The 26,154-nt window shown below is 37.0% G+C and overlaps 2 protein-coding genes across 2 annotated transcripts; both read left to right on the top strand.

The window, feature by feature from the left end:
* Nucleotides 1-74: 74 nt before the first annotated feature.
* LOC125662413 (uncharacterized) lies at nucleotides 75-10,429 on the top strand. The gene is made up of 2 exons (XM_048894654.2): nucleotides 75-1,090; nucleotides 9,312-10,429. The coding sequence occupies exons 1-2, from the start codon at nucleotides 75-77 to the stop codon at nucleotides 10,273-10,275; spliced, it is 1,980 nt and encodes a 659-aa protein (XP_048750611.2). The 3' UTR covers nucleotides 10,276-10,429.
* A 3,914-nt stretch (nucleotides 10,430-14,343) lies between these two features.
* LOC125661373 (uncharacterized) lies at nucleotides 14,344-25,365 on the top strand. Its single transcript, XM_048893367.2, has 6 exons — nucleotides 14,344-14,543; nucleotides 15,420-15,501; nucleotides 16,777-16,919; nucleotides 17,100-17,239; nucleotides 23,809-23,875; nucleotides 24,403-25,365. The coding sequence occupies exons 2-6, from the start codon at nucleotides 15,428-15,430 to the stop codon at nucleotides 24,531-24,533; spliced, it is 555 nt and encodes a 184-aa protein (XP_048749324.1). The 5' UTR covers nucleotides 14,344-14,543; nucleotides 15,420-15,427; the 3' UTR covers nucleotides 24,534-25,365.
* The last annotated feature ends 789 nt before the right edge of the window (nucleotides 25,366-26,154 follow it).

The raw sequence follows: 26,154 nt of genomic DNA, 5'->3' as shown, positions 1-26,154 counted from the left end.
TATCCACCTCCACATCCACCATGCTACTACTTCGTTCTAGAAAACATAGGAAGAAGTTGATGATTTGTGGAATAATGGTATCTCTGTTCATCATGCATCAAGTTTTCAGTAGTTTTTGGCCAATGAAGTCGAATATCATTGAGGAAAATAATTCATTCAGACATAAGTCTCAGTCAAGTACGGATCAAACAGTCAAAATTCTTTACTATAACCCACCACCTTGGTTTAGGGGATTTAACTTCGGGAATTGTGAATACTCACATTGCATGATATCAACAAACAGAACAAACATAAGTGACAATGACGGAGTTATATTTAATCACGATCACCTCCCATCGGAGCCACCTAATAAGAATCCCAAACAGAAGTGGATATTTTCTTGTTCAGAAAGTGCATACTACGGCGTGAAAACTTGCGCTACTGCACAATGGCGTTACAAATTCGACTGGGTCATGTCTTACAGACACGACTCGGACTTCTACTTCGGTTATGGAGACATCATCGTGAGGAAAGGGGTGATACAGAAAGATTACGAAGAAATATATGACCAAAAAAAGAATTTGATTGCTTGGATAACAAGTCATTGTGATACACATAGCAAGCGTGAACGATACGTGGAAAAGATGTCTCAGATTGCCACCGTGGATGTGTTTGGGAGGTGTGGAACCTTCAAGTGTGAAAGATACACCGGGTATGAAAATGACTCCTGCCATGACCTTGTCGCAAGAGATTACAAATTCTACTTAGCGTTTGAGAACTCACTCTGCAGAGACTACACAACAGAAAAGTTTTATTTCCTTTATGAATATGATAAACCTATCATTCCTGTCATTATGGGTTCCTTTACAGTTGAAAACTACTCACGGGGAGCTGTATATTTTGACGTCAATAACTACCACTCCCCACAGCACCTCGCTAGAGATTTAGTGGCTCTCGGAAACAACAAGGATGCTTATATACATCTTCTTAGAAAAAAGGACAGATTTAGTGCTTTGACTTCACAAGACACCTTTGCGACTTCTATGTGTAAGATATGCGAGTATCTTATCCTGAGGAAACCAGGGCGTCTAGATCTGGACATTGCAGATTGGTTCTTTGGCGAGAAGCATTGTCTTTCCCCTGATCAAATCGGTATCCCCAGGAAAAAAGAAAACATCAACATTGAAGAGGCTCGGAAATACTTAAACAAGGCATAAAGAATAAAATGCGTTACTGTATTGAAATGAAACCTAAGTTCACTTCAGTAATTCATGTTCAAATAATCTGTGGATTTGTTTGTTTAAAGGTTATTTTTCATTTTGTACAAAGTAATCAATAACTCCGAAATATGAATAAAATGTTCGATTCACATTTACTATAGCGCAATAACAAATAGAAGCCTAGACTGCAAGATGAAATTCCATGCTATGTAAATAAGAGAGCTATTTATGATCGACGACTAACTGACCTTTCAAAAATGAATCTTTGACATTTGAAATAAATTTTTTGAACCTTTGATTCTTACATGATAGATTAAAAACAATAATGATATACGCAATACATAACAATTCGCGCACTATAAACGTAAACGAAGACAAAAAAATCAAATGCTTTGTTATGTTCACGTGCAGTAGGAGTTATAAAAGATAAATTCTTAATTATTATTTCGTATTTATTTAGGATTACTGGTTTTGGATCTTTATTTCAAACTTTAAACATTGTAATTAGAATTTGATTGCATCGGTTGATCTTCAGAGATAGCTTTTCACACGTGGTTATATCTTATATTTGACATTTCTTTCCTGTCCAAAGGTATCGATACCATGCGTTCTCAGTCGTTATTGATATATGGTCTGATCTTAGACTTGTGCTTCTTTTGAACATGTAATGCTTACTCTCCTTAATTTCAGTCTTGTAAATTTACATTTTACCGTTTCCTCCTCGTGTTACGGCTTGTTTGTAAATCATTCCATTGGTTAACAAGTACGAGCACGGAAGGAGTTGTCAAAGATAAGACATTTGTGAGCTTCTCCACCAAATTTCTTTATGAAATTCAGTGTCTTTAAATTTTTTTTATGGATTTGGTTGGATTTGCGATAAATTGGGAACTTTAAAATTTTTGTCATTATTCCAAATGCCCTTAAATACTTTTCCGGTCCCATCTAACATCTAATTACATTTTTCGCTGATAATATTAGCACATATTCTGTGATGTACTGGTATATCACAATAGCTTACTAAGTCTACATTATAAAAGTCATATAGAATAAGGACTAAAGACCTCCACTCCTTTCTATTCAGTATTCGTTGTGTTTCTATGGCTTTAGCTCTGAATCTCGTTATCAATTCACCTTCGTTGGTACCTCGCAAAGTTGTTTTAGTCATGTTTGTTTTCGTGTTCTTTCTCTTAATTCAACATTCGTACTGTTCTCTGGTAATCATTTTGGAAAGTAGTCAAGCAGATATCTTTCTGTTAATCTTTCGGGGTCAGAACCATCAAACAGTTTACATCTTTACCTAAGTAACACATTCTTCCTAACAATGCATCCTTTCATCCCTAAATAGCTTGATGTTCTAACATTCTGTACTATCTTGATGTTCTAACATTCTGTACTATCTTGATGTTCTAACATTCTGTAGTTATCTTGATGTTCTAACATTCTGTACTATCATGATGTTCTAACATTCTGTACTATCTTGATGTTCTAACATTCTGTACTATCTTGATGTTCTAACATTCTGTACTATCATGATGTTCTAACATTCTGTACTATCTTATGTTCTAACATTATGTACTATCTTGATGTTCTAACATTATGTACTATCTTATGTTCTAACATTCTGTACTATCTTATGTTCTAACATTATGTACTATCATGATGTTCTAACATTCTGTACTATCTTATGTTCTAACATTCTGTACTATCTTATGTTCTAACATTATGTACTATCTTATGTTCTAACATTCTGTACTATCTTATGTTCTAACATTATGTACTATCTTGATGTTCTAACATTATGTACTATCTTATGTTCTAACATTCTGTACTATCTTATGTTCTAACATTATGTACTATCATGATGTTCTAACATTCTGTACTATCTTATGTTCTAACATTCTGTACTATCTTATGTTCTAACATTATGTACTATCTTATGTTCTAACATTCTGTACTATCTTATGTTCTAACATTCTGTACTATCTTATGTTCTAACATTATGTACTATCTTGATGTTCTAACATTCTGTACTATCTTATGTTCTAACATTCTGTACTATCTTATGTTCTAACATTCTGTACTATCTTATGTTCTAACATTATGTACTATCTTGATGTTCTAACATTCTGTACTATCTTATGTTCTAACATTATGTACTATCTTGATGTTCTAACATTCTGTACTATCTTATGTTCTAACATTCTGTACTATCTTATGTTCTAACATTATGTACTATCTTGATGTTCTAACATTCTGTACTATCTTATGTTCTAACATTATGTACTATCATGATGTTCTAACATTCTGTACTATCTTATGTTCTAACATTATGTACTATCTTGATGTTCTAACATTCTGTAGTTTTCTTGATGTTCTAACATTCTGTACTATCATGATGTTCTAACATTCTGTACTATCTTGATGTTCTAACATTCTGTACTATCATGATGTTCTAACATTCTGTACTATCTTATGTTCTAACATTCTGTACTATCTTATGTTCTAACATTATGTACTATCTTATGTTCTAACATTATGTACTATCTTGATGTTCTAACATTCTGTACTATCTTATGTTCTAACATTCTGTACTATCTTGATGTTCTAACATTCTGTACTATCTTATGTTCTAACATTCTGTACTATCTTATGTTCTAACATTCTGTACTATCTTATGTTCTAACATTCTGTACTATATGTTGCAGATGACAAAAGCCTTGATCTTGGATGTTCTGAAGTCTCTATACAGCTATCTTAAATTTTCCTAATGTTCAGCTCCACCATCAGATGTTAAGATTTAACTTTACCAATAATCTTCATGAAGTAGGGGTATATGTGGGTTAAGGGACATACTTAAACTTTATCATGCTTGCTTTCCTCTCTAGCGACGATGATTTGTCTTGTTTACAACATAGGGGTGAAGGCAAAGTAAAGCAATGTCGTCTGCGAAGTTAAAGTTAAAAAAAACAATTCCTACCTCATCTTCGTTCGAAAATACAATAAACAGCAAGTGATATATGATTGCGCCCATGACAAAAGGTCCTTATGGCTTATTTAAGAGAACAAAGAAATAACGTCACAAAGATTTGACGTTACGTAGGCCTAGAGCGCCATACGTAAAGATGCATATGTACACGCACATGATTCAAAACCACGTGTTAGATTTAATCATATTTATAAGATATGCACGCTTTAAACCAAACCAAAAAGACAATTTGGAAACAATAGGTTTGAATGAAATATTGATAGAATTTATGATATTTAATTTTAAGAATCTGAATGTTCTGCGACGGTTTCTTTCGGCAGCGGACCGGCAAAAATAAAACATGTAGGTAACAGCAGATATTGCAGCGCAATTCCATGAAGGTTCATCTAAGATTGTGTTTATTTCTTTGAACAATTAATCCTGAATGAGTCTGAGGTAAAAAAAAACAAAAACAATTCATAATTTTCAATACAAAAGTTTAATCCACTTTCTAAAAATTTATGATCCGCCTCGGCTGCGGCAATGTGTACACTGTCAAGTCGATGTTGAACAAACAATTTGTGATACATCCCCAATTTATTAGGTTATACCCTATCATAATTCATTATTTGTTATACATAATTTACAGAGTAGTAAAAAGTCATGAAAAACTTGAATATTTTTGGGTTTAGAAGATTCTGTATGAAAAATTTGCGCGTCTGGTAATTCTATTTATAAATACAAGAGAGATAACTCTTTGACAATAACTTAGTTACTGAGGTACCCCAAAGGAAAATGAAAGGTGAAGATAACAATCATCGAACAGTGATAAATCTCATAAATCCCGTAAGCAATTAAATAGATAGGCCTAGTTGGGCAAACACGGACCCCTGGACACTGAATTGATGTGTTAATTTAACCAAATATGAAAAGTTCACTTGCTAGTCACATGTTTATTAAACAATTATTAGCAGATGCAAATATATCACATTAGCCAGTGGCGGATTTAATGGGGGCGCAGCCGGCGCGCGCCCCCACTAAAATTTTCAAATTTAAGGTAAATAGTTTAGAAAAAATGTAAACGATAAAAGAAGCAATAATATCTTCCACTTTCGGAGAAATGAATGACCAAATCTTTTGATTTATTAAATTACTTTTATTGGGAGAACTTCATTTTTTCTTTAAAAAAAAAAACCCTAAAATTTGCGTCATTTTATTAATTTCGCCCGATCAAAAAATGACAAAAAAATAGTGAAAAGGACTACATATATGAGACATATTTCACGCCTCATAAAAACTGTAAAATCCAGGAGCTTCCGGGGGCTCGCCCCCTGAGCTCCCATCAAGGTCGCCCTGGACCCATTAGGGGCCTCAAGACGGCCCCACACCCCCTGTCTAAAAAAGTGAGCCCCCTTTTACCGCGATTCCTGGATCCGCCCCTGTTAGCAGATTTGAAGTCAGATTGTGCAATCTTTGTAACATATATTTAGGATTTATATCTCTTTCCGGTCTTATAAATTCATTTGAAGCCGACATTAAGGGTTTTCGGAAGACGAATAAGTTATTAACACATTTACAGTCATTGGTCTTTTGACGGTTTCTGACACATTTTAGGCCTATAATTTTCCAAAGGGGGGGGGGGGGGGGCAGCTAGCGGGAATGTTCGGGAAAAAAGAAATTTAAAGAACGCAGAGGAATTTTGAATAATTATTGACAAGCAAGCAAAAAAAAAAAAAAAAATTAAATCATATTTTTTTTAAAAACCCACCCAAATGCATGGGTATAAGAATTGAAACCTAAATCGTGTTATCATTCCCTAACTTCGAATGCAAAATATTTGGGGTAAGTAAAAACAAAGAAAAGATTAACTTATCAAAAAATAGGACACCTTCCCCTCCCTACCTCCACCCTGGTTCTACGTGGCTAGTTTTTAGAATATAATTCAGGAAGCATTGATTTAAGATATCGAAAACAAATACTCACTGAAAATAGAGAAATTGATTTTTTGAAGAAAAAAAGACAACTACAAAAAGAAAAATAATGATAAAACACAACCAAAAAAAAAAAAAAGAAAAAAAATAGAAAGAAAAGAAAAGAAAAAAATGATTTTGATACTCGTTTAATATTTACCCCCTTTGAAGACTGTTGACAATACATTGACTATCAACGATATCGATAATAAAACATACTTTGGCAATATTTTTCTCATTTGTAAGACTGTCTTCGTGTGCTACTTGTTTGTTAGACTGTGTATGTCGGTCAAGTTTCATTAGGTGGGGTTTTGTTCTTTGTTGTTTTTTTTTTGGGGGGGGGGTGTCCTAGTTGTTTTCTGCACCAGAGTGGTTTGTTAAAGAATGTTTAATTACCCGTGTGTGTCAGAGTGTTTAATTACTCATGTGCGTCAGAGTGTTTAATTACCCGTGTGTGTCAAGGTGTTTAATTACCCGTGTGTGTCATAGTGTTTAATTGCCCGTGTGTGTCAGAGTGTTTAATTGCCCGTGTGTCAGAGTGTTTAATTGCCCGTGTGTGTCAGAGTGTTTAATTACATGTACCAGTATGCGTCAGGGTGTTTAATTATCTGACGTGTGTGTCAGAGTGTTTGATTACATGTACCAGTATGCGTCAGGATGCTTAATTATCTGTGGGTGTTTAATTATCTGACGTGTGTGTCAGAGTGTTTGATTACATGTACCAGTATGCGTCAGGATGTTTAATTATCTGTGTGTGTCAGAGTGTTTGATTACATGTACCAGTATGCGTCAGGATGTTTAATTATCTGTGTGTGTCAGAGTATTTAATTGCCCATGTGTCACTCAGGGTGTTTAATTGACCGTGTGTGTCAGAGGGTTTGTTTTTTAGAGTGTTTAATTGACCGTGTGTAAATAAAAGTGCTCACTAGAGAGTGCATCGGTGAGGTGTTCACTTCATAAGCTAAAATCCAAGAAGCTAGAGTGAATAAAGCGATATGTTTTACAAATGTTTTGAGTACCATGTAGTGAATTTCTTACAAAAATATCAGGATATTTAAAAGTGTTCAGTTGTAGGTGAGAAGTTATAATGTGTTCATTTGGTACATTTTACATGTTAATGTATGTTGTGTCTGCGTGAGAGAGAGAGAGAGAGAGAGAGAGAGAGAGATGTGCATGTTTTTTTCCACTTGACCCCTAAGGGTAGATGTCGTAAGTTTTCTCTCTGTTGCATGGCTTTCTGCATGCTGCACGATTTCCGTGGGTTTGGGCAAATTCGATTACTTTTAACTTTACTTTCGCAGTAAACGAGTGACGTAATTTACCCATCTTAAATGCAGTTATGTTTGAATTCCCCGTTTCACTACCATTTAATTTTTTCTTTACAGACAGAGCATTAATTGTTTACGGCACCAATTAAACTTTTGGCTTTGATTATCATCATTTTGATAATTACCGAGTGGGGTTGATACATGTATACTGCACCTTTGTACATCATTTTTCGCAGCTTCGGTAGTTTGTCAATTACAACACATTGAATGCCCATTCAATATTTTGAATTTATGTATATAACGTCGGCTATATGATTTGAAGTTTAAACGAAGAAAATATATAGTTTGTTAAATTTTTAATAGAAATGCTACAAAATCTCGTGCTTTACTGAAATCTACATTTCTCCCAGAAGATACTCAGTGAAGATTACCGCTATAAGGCATGATTGCCATTTCTTAAAATGTAGCTCCGCTGTATTGAGGACTTACATTATTTCCACATAGAATTCTAGTGAAATTAATCGCAAATAATAAAATCAAGATTGGTAAGAATTTTTGCCGCGTATTATACACACGAGCTGCGATTCTTCCTCAATTCTCAGACTCAAAAAGGGGGTGCGTATCAAATAGCAATGCGTATTTTATTCGGCAAAATACGGTATATTTCATGTTTTTGGTTTTTTTTAAAAAACTAAAACAGTGAAAAGCTAATTTTCCTTAAAGTCGTGAGTATCACATGAAAGTGGTGAAATTTATTTCCATTTAAACCCATTAAAAGTGCCTAAACATTTGAGCTTCTTTTTTTCACACAATACACACACAAACAATTAAGGAAATGAAATTAAGACTTAAAACACCTTGTTTATTTCAGATTAAATGTTGTTCTATGGAATGACGCCAAGAACGTCATGACGTTACGCTGATGCTATAGAATATATAAGTGCTTCAAACGCAGAAAAATACGTCTTAGAAGTGAAAGAGGGCTATAAAATTACATATTTTGAATCATCTACCTATTATCTATCAGAATCTGCTAAAAAGTGAAAATGGGTAAAAATTGCCATAAGGGCCCTTTTGTCATGGGCGCAATCATATGTCATTGTAATGGAAATCTATTTTGTTGAGTTTGAATAAAACAAAGAACCAATGACAATGTTAGTGTGGTATAGGGACAATTTGACCTACGCTGACGTGTGTATATATAAGTGTGGAAAATTGCTATACCAGAATAATGTTGTAATAGACTATCTTCACATCTGAGGTGTTTTTTTTGGTTACGTTTTCGACTTAAGGTGGGTAGGCGCGACCCTAAATAAAATACACCTTTAAGACGTAGATGTGCCCTGCAGGTTGGCACTAAACTGTTAGTTACCCTTGATGTTTAATCACCTAAATTACAATTTACAGCAATGTTAAAAGTTTAAAAGCTCTATAACCATTTATATTTATCTTTCCCCTGAATTACTAATCTATCCATTCTTTAGTTATCTCGAACTGGTTTGAACATTTAAATAACCTGATCTCCTCTGCATGTTTAGTGTCTGTGCCAATATGTATTCTGAATCAACGGTGCAGCATGATCTTTTTAGTGATTAAAGATTTGACTAAGCAGTGTCTTTCAAACAATAGAGCACTTTAGAGTAAAACTTCAGAGCATTATGTGTTCAGAAAGAATGTAACCAGTGATAATTATGTTCAGTAATGTTACACTGACCAGTGTTTTTGTTCGAAATTTCAGGATGTTTTTCTTCTTAAATCGAAGCATGAAAAAGTATCTGTTTTTGTCAGTCATTGTGTTTGTACTTATACTTGCATACCAATTCTATCTCCCCCGCTTGGTGCACGAACAGATAGCTTACGCCATCAGGAGATCAAGCAAAGAAGAAAATGATTGGGGATATATAAACAGGAACGTCAGTTTCAACATCCTCTACTACAATCAACCCGAGGACTGGAAAAAAGGCCGAGATGTGGTCAATTTCAGGAAGTGTCCTTATAAGGACTGTTCCGTCACAACCGACCGCTCGCAAATGATGAATTGCAAAGCTGTAATTTTTCAACATAATCCACTGCCTGAAAATCCTCCGTCGAAATTGCATAGGCAAATTTGGATATTTACATCGTCGGAGAGTCCGTATCATACTCGGAGAACTGTGCTACTGCCGACTTGGGAGGGTGTGTTCGATTGGTCATTATCGTACAGGAGAGACTCGACTGCGTTCTTTGGATACGGCGATATTATTCCAAGGAAGACCCCTTTGACAAGAGATTATAATTCGGTGTACTCTCAAAAAATAGGAGATGTGGCATGGATTGTAAGTAACTGCAGAACACGAAGCAAAAGAGAAAAGTATGTAGAAGAGCTACAGAAGTATATAACTGTAGATATTTATGGGGAATGCGGGGAGGAATGTGAACCGTATCAGCTACTAGGGAACGACACCTGTCACAGAACGATAGCTCGTGACTACAAATTTTACCTGTCGTTCGAGAACTCACTGTGTGCTGATTATACGTCAGAGAAGCTGTATCACATCTTTCTGCTGGACTTGCCTATTATACCTGTAGTAAGGGGCACACTAACAGGCAAACGATACATCCCAGCAGAGGCTTACATCGACACTCTGGACTTCAGAACACCAAAGGACTTAGCAGACCAGCTACACGAGATTGCCAAAAATAAAACGAGGTATATAGACATGCTGAAAGCGAAAGATAAATATACATCCAAACCATCGTGGCGGACGTACGAAGAAGCCCTGTGTAAAATATGCAAGCTGCTCCACTATTACGATTTCGTTCATCGACCTTTAGATGTTGCTAAGTGGTTTTTTGTGAACGCTTGTCGCGAGCCGTTTGATCTTATTTGGTGATCTTAGTCATGAAGTTTACTTACTTGATTGTTACGGGGTCATTTAATAACAGTCACATACGTTCAACCCATCAATTAATATGAATATGTGATATACGCTTTTACAAAATTTAAGAGAATTTTGCTGACCAAAAAAAAAAAATAATTTTATTCTACTTGTTGTGATTGGAGTTGTAGGTGTTCATGCATTGATTTGTTCTTTAAGAATATAGTTCTTGTTGTAGTATTTTAAAGCATGCATGTGTACTGAAACTGCAACAAGAGCCACGCCCACGCTGCAGAATATTCCTCTCCAAACTATGCAGTAATGCAGCAACAACATGGGAAACGTGCACATCAAGTTTGAGGATGCTAGCCTCATTCATTTCGTTATTTCTTCATGATTACCGATGAAAATATCATTTTGATCTTGAGAAATATCAGACATCTTCCTCTGACCTTGGGGAGCATCCTTCCCATAAGGTGCTGATAGATGGACAGACAAACAGACAACAGACGAACACAAAGCGCCCTACGATGAAACAAACCATCTGTAATGCTTCGGTAAGGTGAGGATAACGAACAGTGATCAATCTCATAACTCCTATAAGCAATACAAAATAGATAGTTGGGCAAACACGGACCCCTGGACACACCAGAGGTGGGATCAGGTGCCTAGGAGGAGTAAGCATCCCCTGTCAACCGGTCACACCGGTGTATCGAGTTCGATTATGCTACTGGTAACAAGCCTTATTAGTACTGTTTCAATCTTGTTCTGTGCTAACAAAATTACCCATGTCAGTTTTACCTTGATAAACATAGGATTCTTCCTCCAAGCATTATAGTCCTGATCACGTGCACCAATTTTGATGGCTCTAGCCTTATAAGCATGCTAGTTTAACTTTAATTTCACTTTTCACCTATGATATTGGAAAAAGAATACGATTCTTCCTATAATAATTATAAACAATTCATGTCTATCAAGGTTGATGGCCTTAGCCTTGTAAGTACTGTATCTAACCCACAAAGTACTGGAAGACGGACAGGGGACGGAGAGACAAATAGGCGGACGGACGCACTGCGCAATGCCGGAATACGACCAGTCCATGACAGCAATATAAAAACGTTCCGTCCTTAGATGCAAGTCAACCAGTTTTGAACGAGTTGTTACAATTTCCGGCGGAAACTTGTTTAAAATCATTTCATTGTAGTAATATGTACTTCACCGAGACTGTGTAAGAAATAATTCGTGTATGTATGCTGCAGGATTACTAGACTGTGTAAGAAATAATTCGTGTATGTATGCTGCAGGATTACTAGACTTGTAAGAAATAATTCGTGTATGTATGCTGCAGGATTACTAGACTTGCTCAAGTCTATAGGATTACCCCTGAGGTCGAGAAATAATGTTTTGAAATATAAACGCCGAGGCTTTTATATTTCAAACAACATTTCATTTATTCTAAAAGGTCCTATATACAGAGAACCTCGGTCTTTCAATTGGAGATAGAACTTCATCTCTATATAAATTATGTCGAAGATTATGCCAAGCGATGGGCTAAATATGAAAAGGAATTTGATACATTATCAGAATGGATTAAGTGTAAAAGGAATATTAAAATCCCGCATTAGACACATCAAAACAAAATTACGTACCATCTATCCTTCTGTATTTAATAAACCAGAAGTGATAAAAGCATTAAATAGGTTACACGAGGAATACGTTTTGGTTCCAGCTGACCAAGCTTGTAACAACACCGTTTTTGTTTGTAAGGCTCATTATTACAACTGTATTTTAAACGAACCTGGCATTAATTCCACTTTTGTTAATCGTACTTATACTCTATATGCCCTTTCAAAAGAAGAAATTCTTCAAAACCATGCTTCAGTTTTAGACACATTAAATATCCCAGTCAATGGGTCGAATGAATAAGAGTTACCGTAACGGTACCTATACTGGATACCTAAACTTCATAAAATTACTTACAAACAAATATACATTGCTGGATCCAGTAAGTGCTCTACCAAGCCTCCATCTTTACTCCTTACGAAAACAGCTGTGAAGGAGAAACTTCAAACGTACTGGCCACTACATATGCCAGAAGTGGTGTAAATCAAATGTGGATTCTATAAAATTCTAAAGAACAAATCGCAAAGCTTTTCTCAAATCAACATCAAAACGTTTGACTTCTCAACACTTTAACCGACCAATCATCACGATAAATGAAAGACTAGAATTTTTGACATTATATCTAGAAAATTGCTTCTTCAACAAAAAATGGAAAACGGAAATATTCATATCTAGTGATTCGTCATCCCCAAAAAAATTACTTTGTAAAACACCACTCTGATTTCACGCACAAGAACTCTGAAGTTGAAATAAAAAATGCTGGAGTTCTTTAGTGACAATATCTGCGTCGTATATTTGGTGATCAGATCTTCCAACAGTCTTTTGGAATTCCCATGGGTACGAATTGTGCTCCTTTGTTATATGACCTGTTTTTATATTCATATTTATTCAAAAACTTTTACGTGAGAAGAAAAAATATCTTGCTGTGGCCTTCAGTGCGACATTAAGATATATCGACGACGTTTTATCTATTGGCAATGCTACTTTTCATTGATTCGAACTCGAAATAAAAGACACCACAGATTCACCCACTTCTGCTTCATACTTAGATATTTTATTGAAAATAAATATAAACGGCAAACTAACAACTCAACTTTATGATGAACGGGGTGATTTCTGCTTCTCCATCGTCAACTTTCCGTTTTTATGTAGCAATATTCCATTATCACCTGCATATGGTGTTTATATCTCTCAATTGATTCGATACACAAGAGCTTGTTTTGCTTATGATCAGTTTTGAAATCGAAGCAGACTACTGACAAACAAGTTGATGTTGCAAGGGTTTCAACAGTTTCATTTAAAGTCAGTATTTCGCAAAATCTATGCGGTCGTTATAACAATCTAGTTTGCCAATAAACCTATCATTGGGTCAAATGCTATTAGACTTGTTTCATACCGATTGTTAGGCCGTTCTTGACACACTAATTTTAACTACGGATAACTCCGTTTACCTTATCAAGATATAGGCTCAAGGCGGTTGTGACCGGTCGACAGGGGATGCTTACTCCTCCTAGGCACTTGGCCCCGTCTCTGGTGTATCCAGGGGTCCGTGTTTGTCCAACTCTATATTTTGTTTTGCTTATGGGAGTTATGAGATTGATCACTGTTCGTTATCTTCACCTTCCATACAGATGTTATGGGTTAGGGGTCATCATCTCTGTGCAGCGTCAAAATAATATAAACTCAAATAATCGATGATATGTTAATAACTTGAAGATACCACTGATTCATTTGATGCGCGCGACAATTCAATCATTAAAGACCTCTTCAAATAATTAATGATATCTTCAATTCTGAATTATTGCGTACATTAATTGAACTGATGATAGCATTAATTACTCTGCTGAATTGATGATCGCTATAATTGAATTGTTGCTCTCTTCAAATGAATTGATGATATACACATTTGAATTGATGCGCGCTACAATTCAATTCAAGAGAGTATTAATTCAATTAATGCGCGCAACAATTCAAATAATGCTCGCAATAATATTGAATTATTGCTCTATTAGAGGCATCCTCAATTCAACATATCCACAATTGAATATCATCATTATTATGATATGTAATAATATTATTGTGCGCAATAATTGAATCGATGATATCTTCAAGTAGGGCCTAATTAAAGATGCGATTCAATTATTTGAGCTTGGTTAATGTTTAAATAATTTGGCTCACCATACAGCTCCGTTATTTTGAATATAATTCAACAATCATAAAAGAGGCCGATAGGGAACTCAATGCATCTCGAAATATGCAGCAAGAATATAAAGGCAAACACTTACGTGCAGGTATTATAATGTCTTATGACAGCATGAAGCATCTAGAAGACCTATTTCGTTGGTTTTACGGGAATACGTTTATTTACCCGCACTTTCAGTCTTCACAATGTATTGTATAATTAAATATTTCACATATCTAACAGTTTGATAGATATTTTTTTTTTTATTTATTTATTTATTTTTTTGTTGTTGTTACATTGAAAAGTTCGGAAGAAGAAAAAAGGACACACCTTTAATATTTTACAAAATGAAAGATTTAATAATCGGGATCGGTGTTCATTAAACGCTGTCATTGAATCTTATTGGGTTTTCCTCGTATTTAGTGTAATCTTGTAAACAAACACTTGTCAACCATTTAGGTAGATCTATTTAGAAATGGTAAGTCTTCTCGATTTCTTCTTCTTTATTTTGGAAAGAAAAAATAATAGATGTTTGTTTTTGTCAAAACAGAAAAGTAACTGTTTCCAGGATTTAATTACATCCCTCCAAAACATAAAAGTAAATAGAAAATTTTTATTATGTGAGAGTGAGAGAGGGGTGTGAAAATGATATTGGCTAGCAAACTCATAATTACATGAAAATGGTGATATCATAAATTATAATCAATTCATGAAAATGTATAGAGTGAAATCTCAGTTTTTGGAGTTTTTGAAGAAAGCAATATGAGTTAATAAGACTGTTAATGTATTCTCTTTAGAGAAGTCGAGAGGCATAGCCTTCATCGACTTCTCTTCGCAAGCATTCATGTTTTGATTCTGGAAATTGTGTAAATGCTGGAGTCGGTGACGGTTTATGCTTTGACCAACCTTTCGACTCGGATGTGCCTGAATTTACGCAATAGACAAGTTGTTTTAAAACATTTAACAGTAATGCACAAAACTGTTACAAGGAAATCAACACTTATTTGCTTTAATCCATTTTCAACTTGTCCCCTGTCCCGGGTTTAAATCGCAACTCTGATTACGTCAGCCTGCTTTTCTCTTAAGTCCCCTATTGTGACAGCTTCTCCCAAGACCAGTTAATGTAAACCTGGGACAGGGTTTAGATTACTTTTGGAGTGGACGTGTGAGCAAATAACTGATAAAATACCCTGTACTCCTTAGTCAGGTGGGTTTGCAAGGGCATGTTAAAACCCTGATTGTTATAATCATGTGAACATGGTGAATAAATATTTTAATTCTATGGTTTTTTTTAATGAAATTCCCATGAGTGTCATAAGAATAAGCTGATTTCAAATTGATTTTTTTTTTCTAGAGAGCATAATGTGGCATTATTGGTGGGCCCATTTTACTTACCACCTTGTGAGGTGGTTTCCGAGGGACAACAGAAGCAAGATGTATGTATTGCTATGGATAAATGTTAAGGATTTGAACATTGATGTATATTAAATGTGTATTGAACACTTGCCACTGCTGGTGAAATTGAGAAATACGTAGTTGATTGGTTGTTTGCATTTGTTTTATGTCCTTTCAAGAATTATTCATTCATATTGAGATGTCACCAGCTGTATGTGAAATACCACAAATTTAGACCTATGCTTAGCGCTCGGGGCCAAAGCAGTGAGGGTTCTTTAACGTGCCAAAACGAATACCACAATAAGGAATCTACATTTAAAAGTCATATCTTAAAGACCCGTGATTCTCACCTCCTAATGCTGACCTGTGATTCTCACCTCCTAATGCTGACCTGTGATTCTCACCTCCTAATGCTGACCCGTGATTCTCACCTCCTAATGCTGACCCGTGATTCTCACCTCCTAATGCTGACCCGTGATTCTCACCTCCTAATGCTGACCTGTGATTCTCACCTCCTAATGCTGACCTGTGATTCTCACCTCCTAATGCTGACCTGTGATTCTCACCTCCTAATGCTGACCCGTGATTCTCACCTCCTAATGCTGACCCGTGATTCTCACCTCCTAATGCTGACCCGTGATTCTCACCTCCTAATGCTGACCCGTGATTCTCACCTCCTAATGCTGACCCGTGATTCTCACCTCCTAATGCTGACCCGTGATTCTCACCTCCTAATGCTGACCCGTGATTCTCACCTCCTAATGCTGACCCGTGATTCTCACCTCCTAATGCTGACCCGTGATTCTCACCTCCTAATGCTGACCCGTGATTCTCACCTCCTAATGCTGACCCGTGATTCTCACCTCCTAATGCTGACCCGTGATTCTCACCTCCTAATGCTGACCCGTGATTCTCACCTCCTAATGCTGACCCGTGATTCTCACCTCCTAATGCTGACCCGTGATTCTCACCTCCTAATGCTGACCCGTGATTCTCACCTCCTAATGCTGACCTGTGATTCGCACCTCCTAATGCTGAGTGTTTGGTGAAGGAGCAATCACTTCTTATGTTTACGTCTTTGGTTTGATGAGGCACGAACGGGGCTTGAACCTCCCAATTACAAAGCTACTGAGCTACCGTAACTGGTTGAGTTATACTCAATCATTAATCAGTTTTCACTTCTTTCATGTAGATACATCCATTGACAGCCAAATGTAAAACAACAAGATTAACAGAATGCAAGCAATCCATGTAAGCAACACTGCGAGTCCTAAGTCAGTAATGTTTTATTGTATTATAATTTCATTCTATTGTAGAAACGTTGTGCTGGGTTTATTCACTCTCGGTTTACTGGTCCCACAGCTGGTGGTTATGTTACACAAACACTCCACACGGTGGTGCCCGGCCCATCTGTTTGAACTACTCATCGTCTCGATAATCTTCACATTAATTTCTTGTGGTAAAACTGATTTTCAAAACAATTACTTGGATCTAACAATGACGCTAATTATAAAAATCTCTTTTAAAAGTTTGAGATTAATGTATTTTTCATGAATGCTTATTAATGAAAAAATAATTGCTTTAAAAATTAAACCTCATGCAAATAAGGTAGAAATTCTAAATGTTTCATATTTTACAGGATTTTGTTTTTTGTTCATGATCATGAACCCAGTACCACGGCCTGTCAAGATTGGTTTCCATGTGTTTGGGATTGTCAGTTTTGTGGAGACACTGGTGCACATCGCATATGCCTCTAGCCAGGCTGCAACGGAGGACTGCGTAAGGAACATTCTGGATCAATATATATCTTATAAATTCAGTCTCAACAAAAAAAGTTGGATCAATATATATCTTATAAATTCAGTCTTAACGAAAAAAGTTTTTCAGCACTGCCCATTCAGGCCTTTGTATCTGGACTGTTTACTAGACCAAAGGAAACTCCACTTGCCCAAATAAAACACAAAGTATTACATATTTTTCAGTTTTGTAAAGAACTCTGAAGAGAGAATATAAGAGTCAAACCTATGGTTTTAGTCATGATTAATTCATGTGCAATAGAAACACTATACAATTGATTCTGATGACTGTACCATCTTCACTCCATTTCAATATTTGTTGCTATAATTCAGTGATATTGATGATTTTGAAAGCACAGGTCTGACGATTTTGTGTATGTGATAATTTTACAAGCCCAATTATTTTACTAGATTGGGTCTTTGGGTCAGTGGCTGCATATTTTGATGACTGTAGATTAGTCATTAGGTTTTGTAAACAGTCATGTGATCATTGTTATGTGTTTGTGGGATAGTTTACAAACCTGAATCCTCAAAAACAGCAATTGAAGAAGTCATGTATGCTGCATATATATGTTGGATTCTCAGAGAATACAGGTTCATTAGATTAAAACAGTGTGGGTGGGGTATTAACTCTTTTCGTAATGTTTGCATGTAGGAGTTATCGTTCGTGTGGGACTGTATATATGAACTTCCGGTAAAGAGTATACAAAGCACCCAATACAAACATTTACATTTTATGGTATGGGTTCGCTTATTAATATATTACAGCCTAGCCAATATATCCTAACACTGCCGTTGAATACATGTACATCACAAATTTCCAAACATTGCAAATCCAAATATTTTCTCGAGTAAGTCATTTAAAATAGCAACAAACTCAAAGTTGCAAAACATGTGCGGGACTTGGGAGGTTGGTTCCATTGTAACAGATAAACACATCAGACATCAAAGATATAAAGGTTGGCCCAGAAAATCGATTGCATTTCCTGAATCAGATCCACCCCTTATGATAACCTTCGATTTGCGGCGGCAGGATTATTTTGCGTAAATTAAATATCGTAGGTCAAAATTGTACAGTAATGTAATATATTAAACAAAAAAACTGAAATAAGATAAACTGAAAAATATAATTTAAAAAAATTATAACATATTCACCCACTAGTAATCTTATCAAGGCACACTTCTCCACTAGCTCCCCCCCCCCCCCCCCCCCCCCCCCCCCCAATAAACATTGTACGCGGTATAAAAAAGTAACTATATAACGAACGAATAGTCACGAATAGTCATCGATTCTATAATGAATACAAAAGTAAGTGTTTAGCAAACACACCAGAGGTGCAAACACTGAAGAGCTTGTTTGTGAACACAGCAGTAATGTTTAGTTAGTAGGGATGACAATGCCCTGGGGTGAAAATTTGGTAACCGATTAGTCATATTTTAAAATTCTTTTGATCGATTACATGTACATGTAATTAACCAGTTAATCGTTAAAACTTATGATTCTCAATTACTATATTAATTCATTTTAGCTTCAGGTTTTTTTTTTAAATTCACTAAATAACAGTATGACGAGTGCTTCGATAGGTAAAGACGTGAACAAAAACTGCATGAAAGCAGGAATAGGCCTTGTAGAAATTCAAAATGTTCACTTTTTGCAAAGCCACACCAGAACGGTGCATCATATAATTATTTTTATTACAATATTTGCCTTCAAGGTTATGTTAAAGAAATGATTCTAGTGTCTTCGAAGTTTGTTTACAAGAATTGCTAAGATGGCAAAAATCTGTTCGGATGGCACTAAAGTTACTCAGGATGTGCGAGTCTGTTCTACACAGCTGACATTTCATCTCTTTCTCGTTTCAGTATTACAGTATGCGTGAAACATTGAAAAGTAACTCAGAAATTTTATTTGAAATATGATTTAGTCTGACCTCCATGATTTTAGGTGTCCCCCCTCCATTTTTATTTTCATCCTCTTAACTTTGTACAATATATCTTTCTCTGACCAGAAATATACATGTATGTTACTTGCCCTCATTGCCATGCATTATAATGGTACGATTCATTGAACTGATTATAAAATCCATCTGGAAATTATGCTGACAGCGTTGAATTTATCAGTGTGATACTATAGTACTGCTTGCCGGGTAGGCCAGTTATTTTACACAAGCATGATATAGAGCCTGGCTGGGAACTTTCAAAAAGGTTTTACCTACAAAATGGAACATAAATATCGGTATGAAATTTTACTTTGAAGATTATTAAATCTGATCAGTCATTTAAAAAGTTAATATTTAAACATCATAACGAGTAATCGATTAATGGACTAATGGTTGTTATCCTTAGTATTTAACACATGCACATATATATATATAAACCAACCAAACTTTGGATACATACCGTCCCGCACGAACGACAACTCGTACAAGCAAGAATTACGAAAATCCGGAATAGGACTTCCCATTCATCATCAAAAGGATTTGTATTATCTATCTTTGACTCGTGATTTCTTATTCCTGTTGACTTTAGTGTTGTGATGTTTAAGGAGGAATAACTTATTGTTTGAAATATGCCACACAAAATACACAGAGTACGAATCTCACACGGTACACAGAGTACGAATCTCACACGGTACACAGAGTACCATTATCACACAGTACACAGAGTACCAATCTCACACAGTACACAGATTACCAATCTCACACGGTACACAGAGTACCAATCTCACACAGTACACAGAGTACCAATCTCACACAGTACACAGAGTACCAATCTCACACAGTACACAAAGTGTGAATGTCACATGTTACACAGAGTACCAATCTCACACAGTACACAGAGTACGAATCTCACACGGTACACAGAGTACCAATCTCACACGGTACACAGCGTACCAATCTCACACAGTACACAGAGTACGAATCTCACACAGTACACAGAGTACCAATCTCACACGGTACACAGAGTACCAATTTCACACGGTACACAGAGTACCAATCTCACACAGTACACAGAGTACCAATCTCACGCGGTACACAGAGTACGAATCTCACACGGTACACAGAGTACCAATCTCACACGGTACACAGAGTACCAATCTCACACAGTACACAGAGTACCAATCTCACACAGTACACAGAGTACCAATCTCACGCGGTACACAGAGTACCAATCTCACACAGTACACAAAGTGTGAATGTCACATGTTACACAGAGTACGAATCTCACACGGTACACAGAGTACCAATCTCACACAGTACACAGCGTACGAATCTCACACGGTACACAGAGTACCAATCTCACACAGTACACAGCGTACCAATCTCACACAGTACACAGAGTACCAATCTCACACAGTACACAAAGTGTGAATGTCACATGTTACACAGAGTACCAATCTCACACAGTACACAGAGTACGAATCTCACACGGTACACAGAGTACCAATCTCACACGGTACACAGCGTACCAATCTCACACAGTACACAGAGTACGAATCTCACACAGTACACAGAGTACCAATCTCACACAGTACACAGAGTACCAATCTCACACGGTACACAGAGTACCAATCTCACACGGTACACAGAGTACCAATCTCACACAGTACACAGAGTACCAATTTCACGCGGTACACAGAGTACGAATCTCACACGGTACACAGAGTACCAATCTCACACGGTACACAGAGTACCAATCTCACACAGTACACAGAGTACCAATCTCACGCGGTACACAGAGTACCAATCTCACACAGTACACAAAGTGTGAATGTCACATGTTACACAGAGTACGAATCTCACACGGTACACAGAGTACCAATCTCACACAGTACACAGCGTACGAATCTCACACGGTACACAGAGTACCAATCTCACACGGTACACAGCGTACCAATCTCACACAGTACACAGAGTACCAATCTCACACAGTACACAGAGTACCAATCTCACACGGTACACAGAGTACCAATCTCACACGGTACACAGAGTACCAATCTCACACAGTACACAGAGTACCAATCTCACGCGGTACACAGAGTACGAATCTCACACGGTACACAGAGTACCAATCTCACACGGTACACAGAGTACCAATCTCACACAGTACACAGAGTACCAATCTCACGCGGTACACAGAGTACCAATCTCACACAGTACACAAAGTGTGAATGTCACATGTTACACAGAGTACGAATCTCACACGGTACACAGAGTACCAATCTCACACAGTACACAGCGTACGAATCTCACACGGTACACAGAGTACCAATCTCACACAGTACACAGCGTACCAATCTCACACAGTACACAGAGTACCAATCTCACACAGTACACAAAGTGTGAATGTCACATGTTACACAGAGTACCAATCTCACACAGTACACAGAGTACGAATCTCACACGGTACACAGAGTACCAATCTCACACGGTACACAGAGTACCAATCTCACACAGTACACAGCGTACGAATCTCACACAGTACACAGAGTACCAATCTCACACAGTACACAAAGTGTGAATGTCACATGTTACACAGAGTACCAATCTCACACGGTACACAGAGTACCAATCTCACATGGTACACAGAGTACCAATCTCACACAGTACACAGAGTACCAATCTCACACGGTAGACAGAGTACCAATCTCACACAGTACACAAAGTGTGAATGTCACACAGTACACAGCGTACCAATCTCACACGGTACACAGAGTACCAATCTCACACAGTACACAGCGTACCAATCTCACACGGTACACAGAGTACCAATCTCACACAGTACACAGAGTACCAATCTCACACGGTACACAGAGTACCAATCTCACATGTTACACAGAGTACCAATCTCACACAGTACACAGAGTACCAATCTCACACAGTACACAGAGTACCAATCTCACACGGTACACAGAGTACCAATCTCACACGGTACACAAAGTGTGAATGTCACATGTTACACAGAGTACCAATCTCACATGTTACACAGAGTACCAATCTCACACAGTACACAGAGTACCAATCTCACATGTTACACAGAGTACCAATCTCACACAGTACACAGAGTACCAATCTCACACAGTACACAGAGTACCAATCTCACACGGTACACAGAGTACCAATCTCACACGGTACACAGAGTACCAATCTCACACAGTACACAGAGTACCAATCTCACACAGTACACAGAGTACCAATCTCACACGGTACACAGAGTACCAATCTCACACAGTACACAGCGTACGAATCTCACATAGTACACAAAGTGTGAATGTCACATGTTACACAGAGTACCAATCTCACACGGTACACAGAGTACCAATCTCACACGGTACACAGAGTACCAATCTCACACGGTACACAGAGTACCAATCTCACACAGTACACAGCGTACCAATCTCACACAGTACACAGAGTACCAATCTCACACGGTACACAGCGTACGAATCTCACACAGTACACAAAGTGTGAATGTCACATGTTACACAGAGTACGAATCTCACACGGTACACAGAGTACCAATCTCACACGGTACACAGAGTACCAATCTCACACAGTACACAGAGTACCAATCTCACACGGTACACAGAGTACCAATCTCACACAGTACACAGCGTACGAATCTCACATAGTACACAAAGTGTGAATGTCACATGTTACACAGAGTACCAATCTCACACAGTACACAGAGTACCAATCTCACACGGTACACAGAGTACCAATCTCACACGGTACACAGAGTACCAATCTCACACGGTACACAGAGTACCAATCTCACACAGTACACAGAGTACCAATCTCACACGGTACACAGAGTACCAATCTCACACAGTACACAGCGTACGAATCTCACATAGTACACAAAGTGTGAATGTCACATGTTACACAGAGTACCAATCTCACACGGTACACAGAGTACCAATCTCACACGGTACACAGAGTACCAATCTCACACGGTACACAGAGTACCAATCTCACACAGTACACAGCGTACCAATCTCACACAGTACACAGAGTACCAATCTCACACGGTACACAGCGTACGAATCTCACACAGTACACAAAGTGTGAATGTCACATGTTACACAGAGTACGAATCTCACACGGTACACAGAGTACCAATCTCACACGGTACACAGAGTACCAATCTCACACAGTACACAGAGTACCAATCTCACACGGTACACAGAGTACCAATCTCACACAGTACACAGCGTACGAATCTCACATAGTACACAAAGTGTGAATGTCACATGTTACACAGAGTACCAATCTCACACGGTACACAGAGTACCAATCTCACACGGTACACAGAGTACCAATCTCACACGGTACACAGAGTACCAATCTCACACAGTACACAGCGTACCAATCTCACACAGTACACAGCGTACCAATCTCACACGGTACACAGCGTACCAATCTCACACAGTACACAGAGTACCAATCTCACACAGTACACAGAGTACCAATCTCACACAGTACACTTAGTACGAATCAATATATTCGACAGAACCTGACTGCTTTTATCTCCTTTTTTGTTTTATTTTAGAAATCTTCAACAGCTCCACTATACTACATCTCCTACGCATTTGCCTGGATAGGGGCTGCTAGTCTCAGTGAGTAATTAATAAATAATAGTTATGTAGGTTCTCTCCCTTGCCAATGTTGTCAACAATAGGAGCTAGTCACGTTCTACCAACGTCATCTAACCTACCCAGATTGACATTTCCTATTGTGTATAGTTTATAGCACATACAGAATCCGATTACTGATCAACATGTAACAGTGTGCACAGAACTTCGTTTTAATATACTGTCGAATTTCAGTATCTCAAACACTGATATCTCGAATACCATGGATATATCGAAGTGATTTGGAAGTCCCATCCACTAATTCTTTAAATATTTTATCCTCGATAGCTTGAATACTCAGATATCTCGAAGTTTTATCTCAGTCCTTTGAGTTTTAGATGACGCGGTTTGACTGTATTTGATATGCACAAAGGGAGATAATTTCCATCAGGATTCCCGTGAGGCAATGAGTGTCTGAGATTGTATGTGCATGTACTTGAGTGCATGAAATGTCAATCAAGAATTCTTTGGCAATTGAAACTACTGACATTTATTATTGGTTTCTGTTTCAGTTTTTATTTTCCTGATGGTGCCTTTCTGGGTGGTTAACGCTGTCAAACGTGGCTGTGTGCTGGACCTGAGGAACAGGGAAGGGTTGTGTTACGAACCAGTCAAATGCTGCTCCTGTGTGTGGCATATCTGATGCTGTTCTACTCTCTGCCGCCAGGATGAAAGTGATAATTTTATAAAGAAGTTCTTTTGGACATTTCTGGTTTTGTATCCCATAACAGAGCAGTGTCGTTAATTAAGGTATACGTGTATAAAATTTCTTGTCCATACTCATACTTCCTGCATCCAGTTTGGAAAGACCTTTACTCAAAGTTAGTGATATGAACATTGTCAAGTTCATTGTGGATATGAAATTTACAAAAGTGATTAGTGAAAATATTTTCATACACAGTTTGTTATCATTAATATATTACATGTACACTTTTTAATACATAAAAATTAGTAGTATAAAACAGAGGTTAGTGGCAATGCCCATATATAATATTTTGTATTGGTACAGATAATTAATGATTTACAATTTGTACTGTCTGATAATTAATGATTTAACATTTGTACAGATAATTAAATTTACATAGATTCCATCCACTGTTCATTAAATCTACATAGATCTTTTCCATCCACTGTATATAAAATCTATGTAGTTTCTGTCTACTGTTTATTAAATTTATGTAGTTTCCATCCACTGTATATAAAATCTATGTAGTTTCCGTCCACTGTTTTATATTGCCTTTGTCAGCAGGTCTGACAAAATACATTTATCAATATAAAAGTTCACTACCTATTATATTAGAATGTTTTAGTCTTTTTTAAAACCAATTTTTGTTTTGTATTTAAAGTAAAGTCCATTTATATATGCACTGTTATTTTTAATCTTATCATTAATATACAAGTATCATTTTTAATTTCATGTACCCAGTAATAATATACATACCATGTATTTTTAAAAATTAAATCTTGAAAGTATATATGATTGACTATTGCATTTTTTGTTTCCTTTCAAAGAAAAGGGGGATACTTTTACCTGTTGATCAAATGTTCTATTAACCGTAATGAAAAAAAAAATCATAAGTAATAGTAGATGACCCATATTGATATGCAGGTCAATACGATAAATGTCATTGATCTTTTACCATGGTCTAGCTGCATGGTGCAACTGGAGAATCGTGCACGTGTGGTCAATGGATGACCATTTTGGGGGGTGTTCAGATGAAAAGTCATTTGGCTTTCTGTTATCCATACATGTTAAACTGCTACTAGATATTTTTGACTTGGTGCCGAGTATACAAGGGACCTCGTAGTTAGGGCACCTGCTTTGCATCTGGGAGACTGGGGTTTGATTGTTGGTGAACAAATCTTTGAATGAATGTATATTTCCATCGTCTTTCATTGTACGTCTGTTATTAAAGAAAGCAGGACTGGAGCCAGACTCGTTACGGAACTACAGACCTGTCTCAAACCTCTCATTTCTTTCCAAAATTTTGGAAAGAGTGGTATCAGCTCGCATAGGGTACCATATAGATTCAAACAACCTAAATGACGTGGCTCAGTCTGCATATCGCCCTTGTCACTCAACATAAACAGCTCTTCTAAGGGTACACCACGATATTGTGACAGCATTGGATAAAGGTTCTTGTGTTGCCTTAGTGATGCTAGATCTTTCAGCAGCTTTTGATGTTATAGACCATCAAATTCTCATTAAGCGACTGGAGGTATCATTTGGTATTACTGGTGCAACACTTACATGGATCAAATCT

The sequence above is a fragment of the Ostrea edulis genome, chromosome 1 (genome assembly GCF_947568905.1).
Source record: "Ostrea edulis chromosome 1, xbOstEdul1.1, whole genome shotgun sequence".
NCBI classification, from domain to species: Eukaryota; Metazoa; Mollusca; class Bivalvia; order Ostreida; family Ostreidae; genus Ostrea; species Ostrea edulis.
The sequence above is the reverse complement of the archived record's forward strand: the minus strand, read 5'-3'. Positions and strand labels throughout refer to the sequence as shown.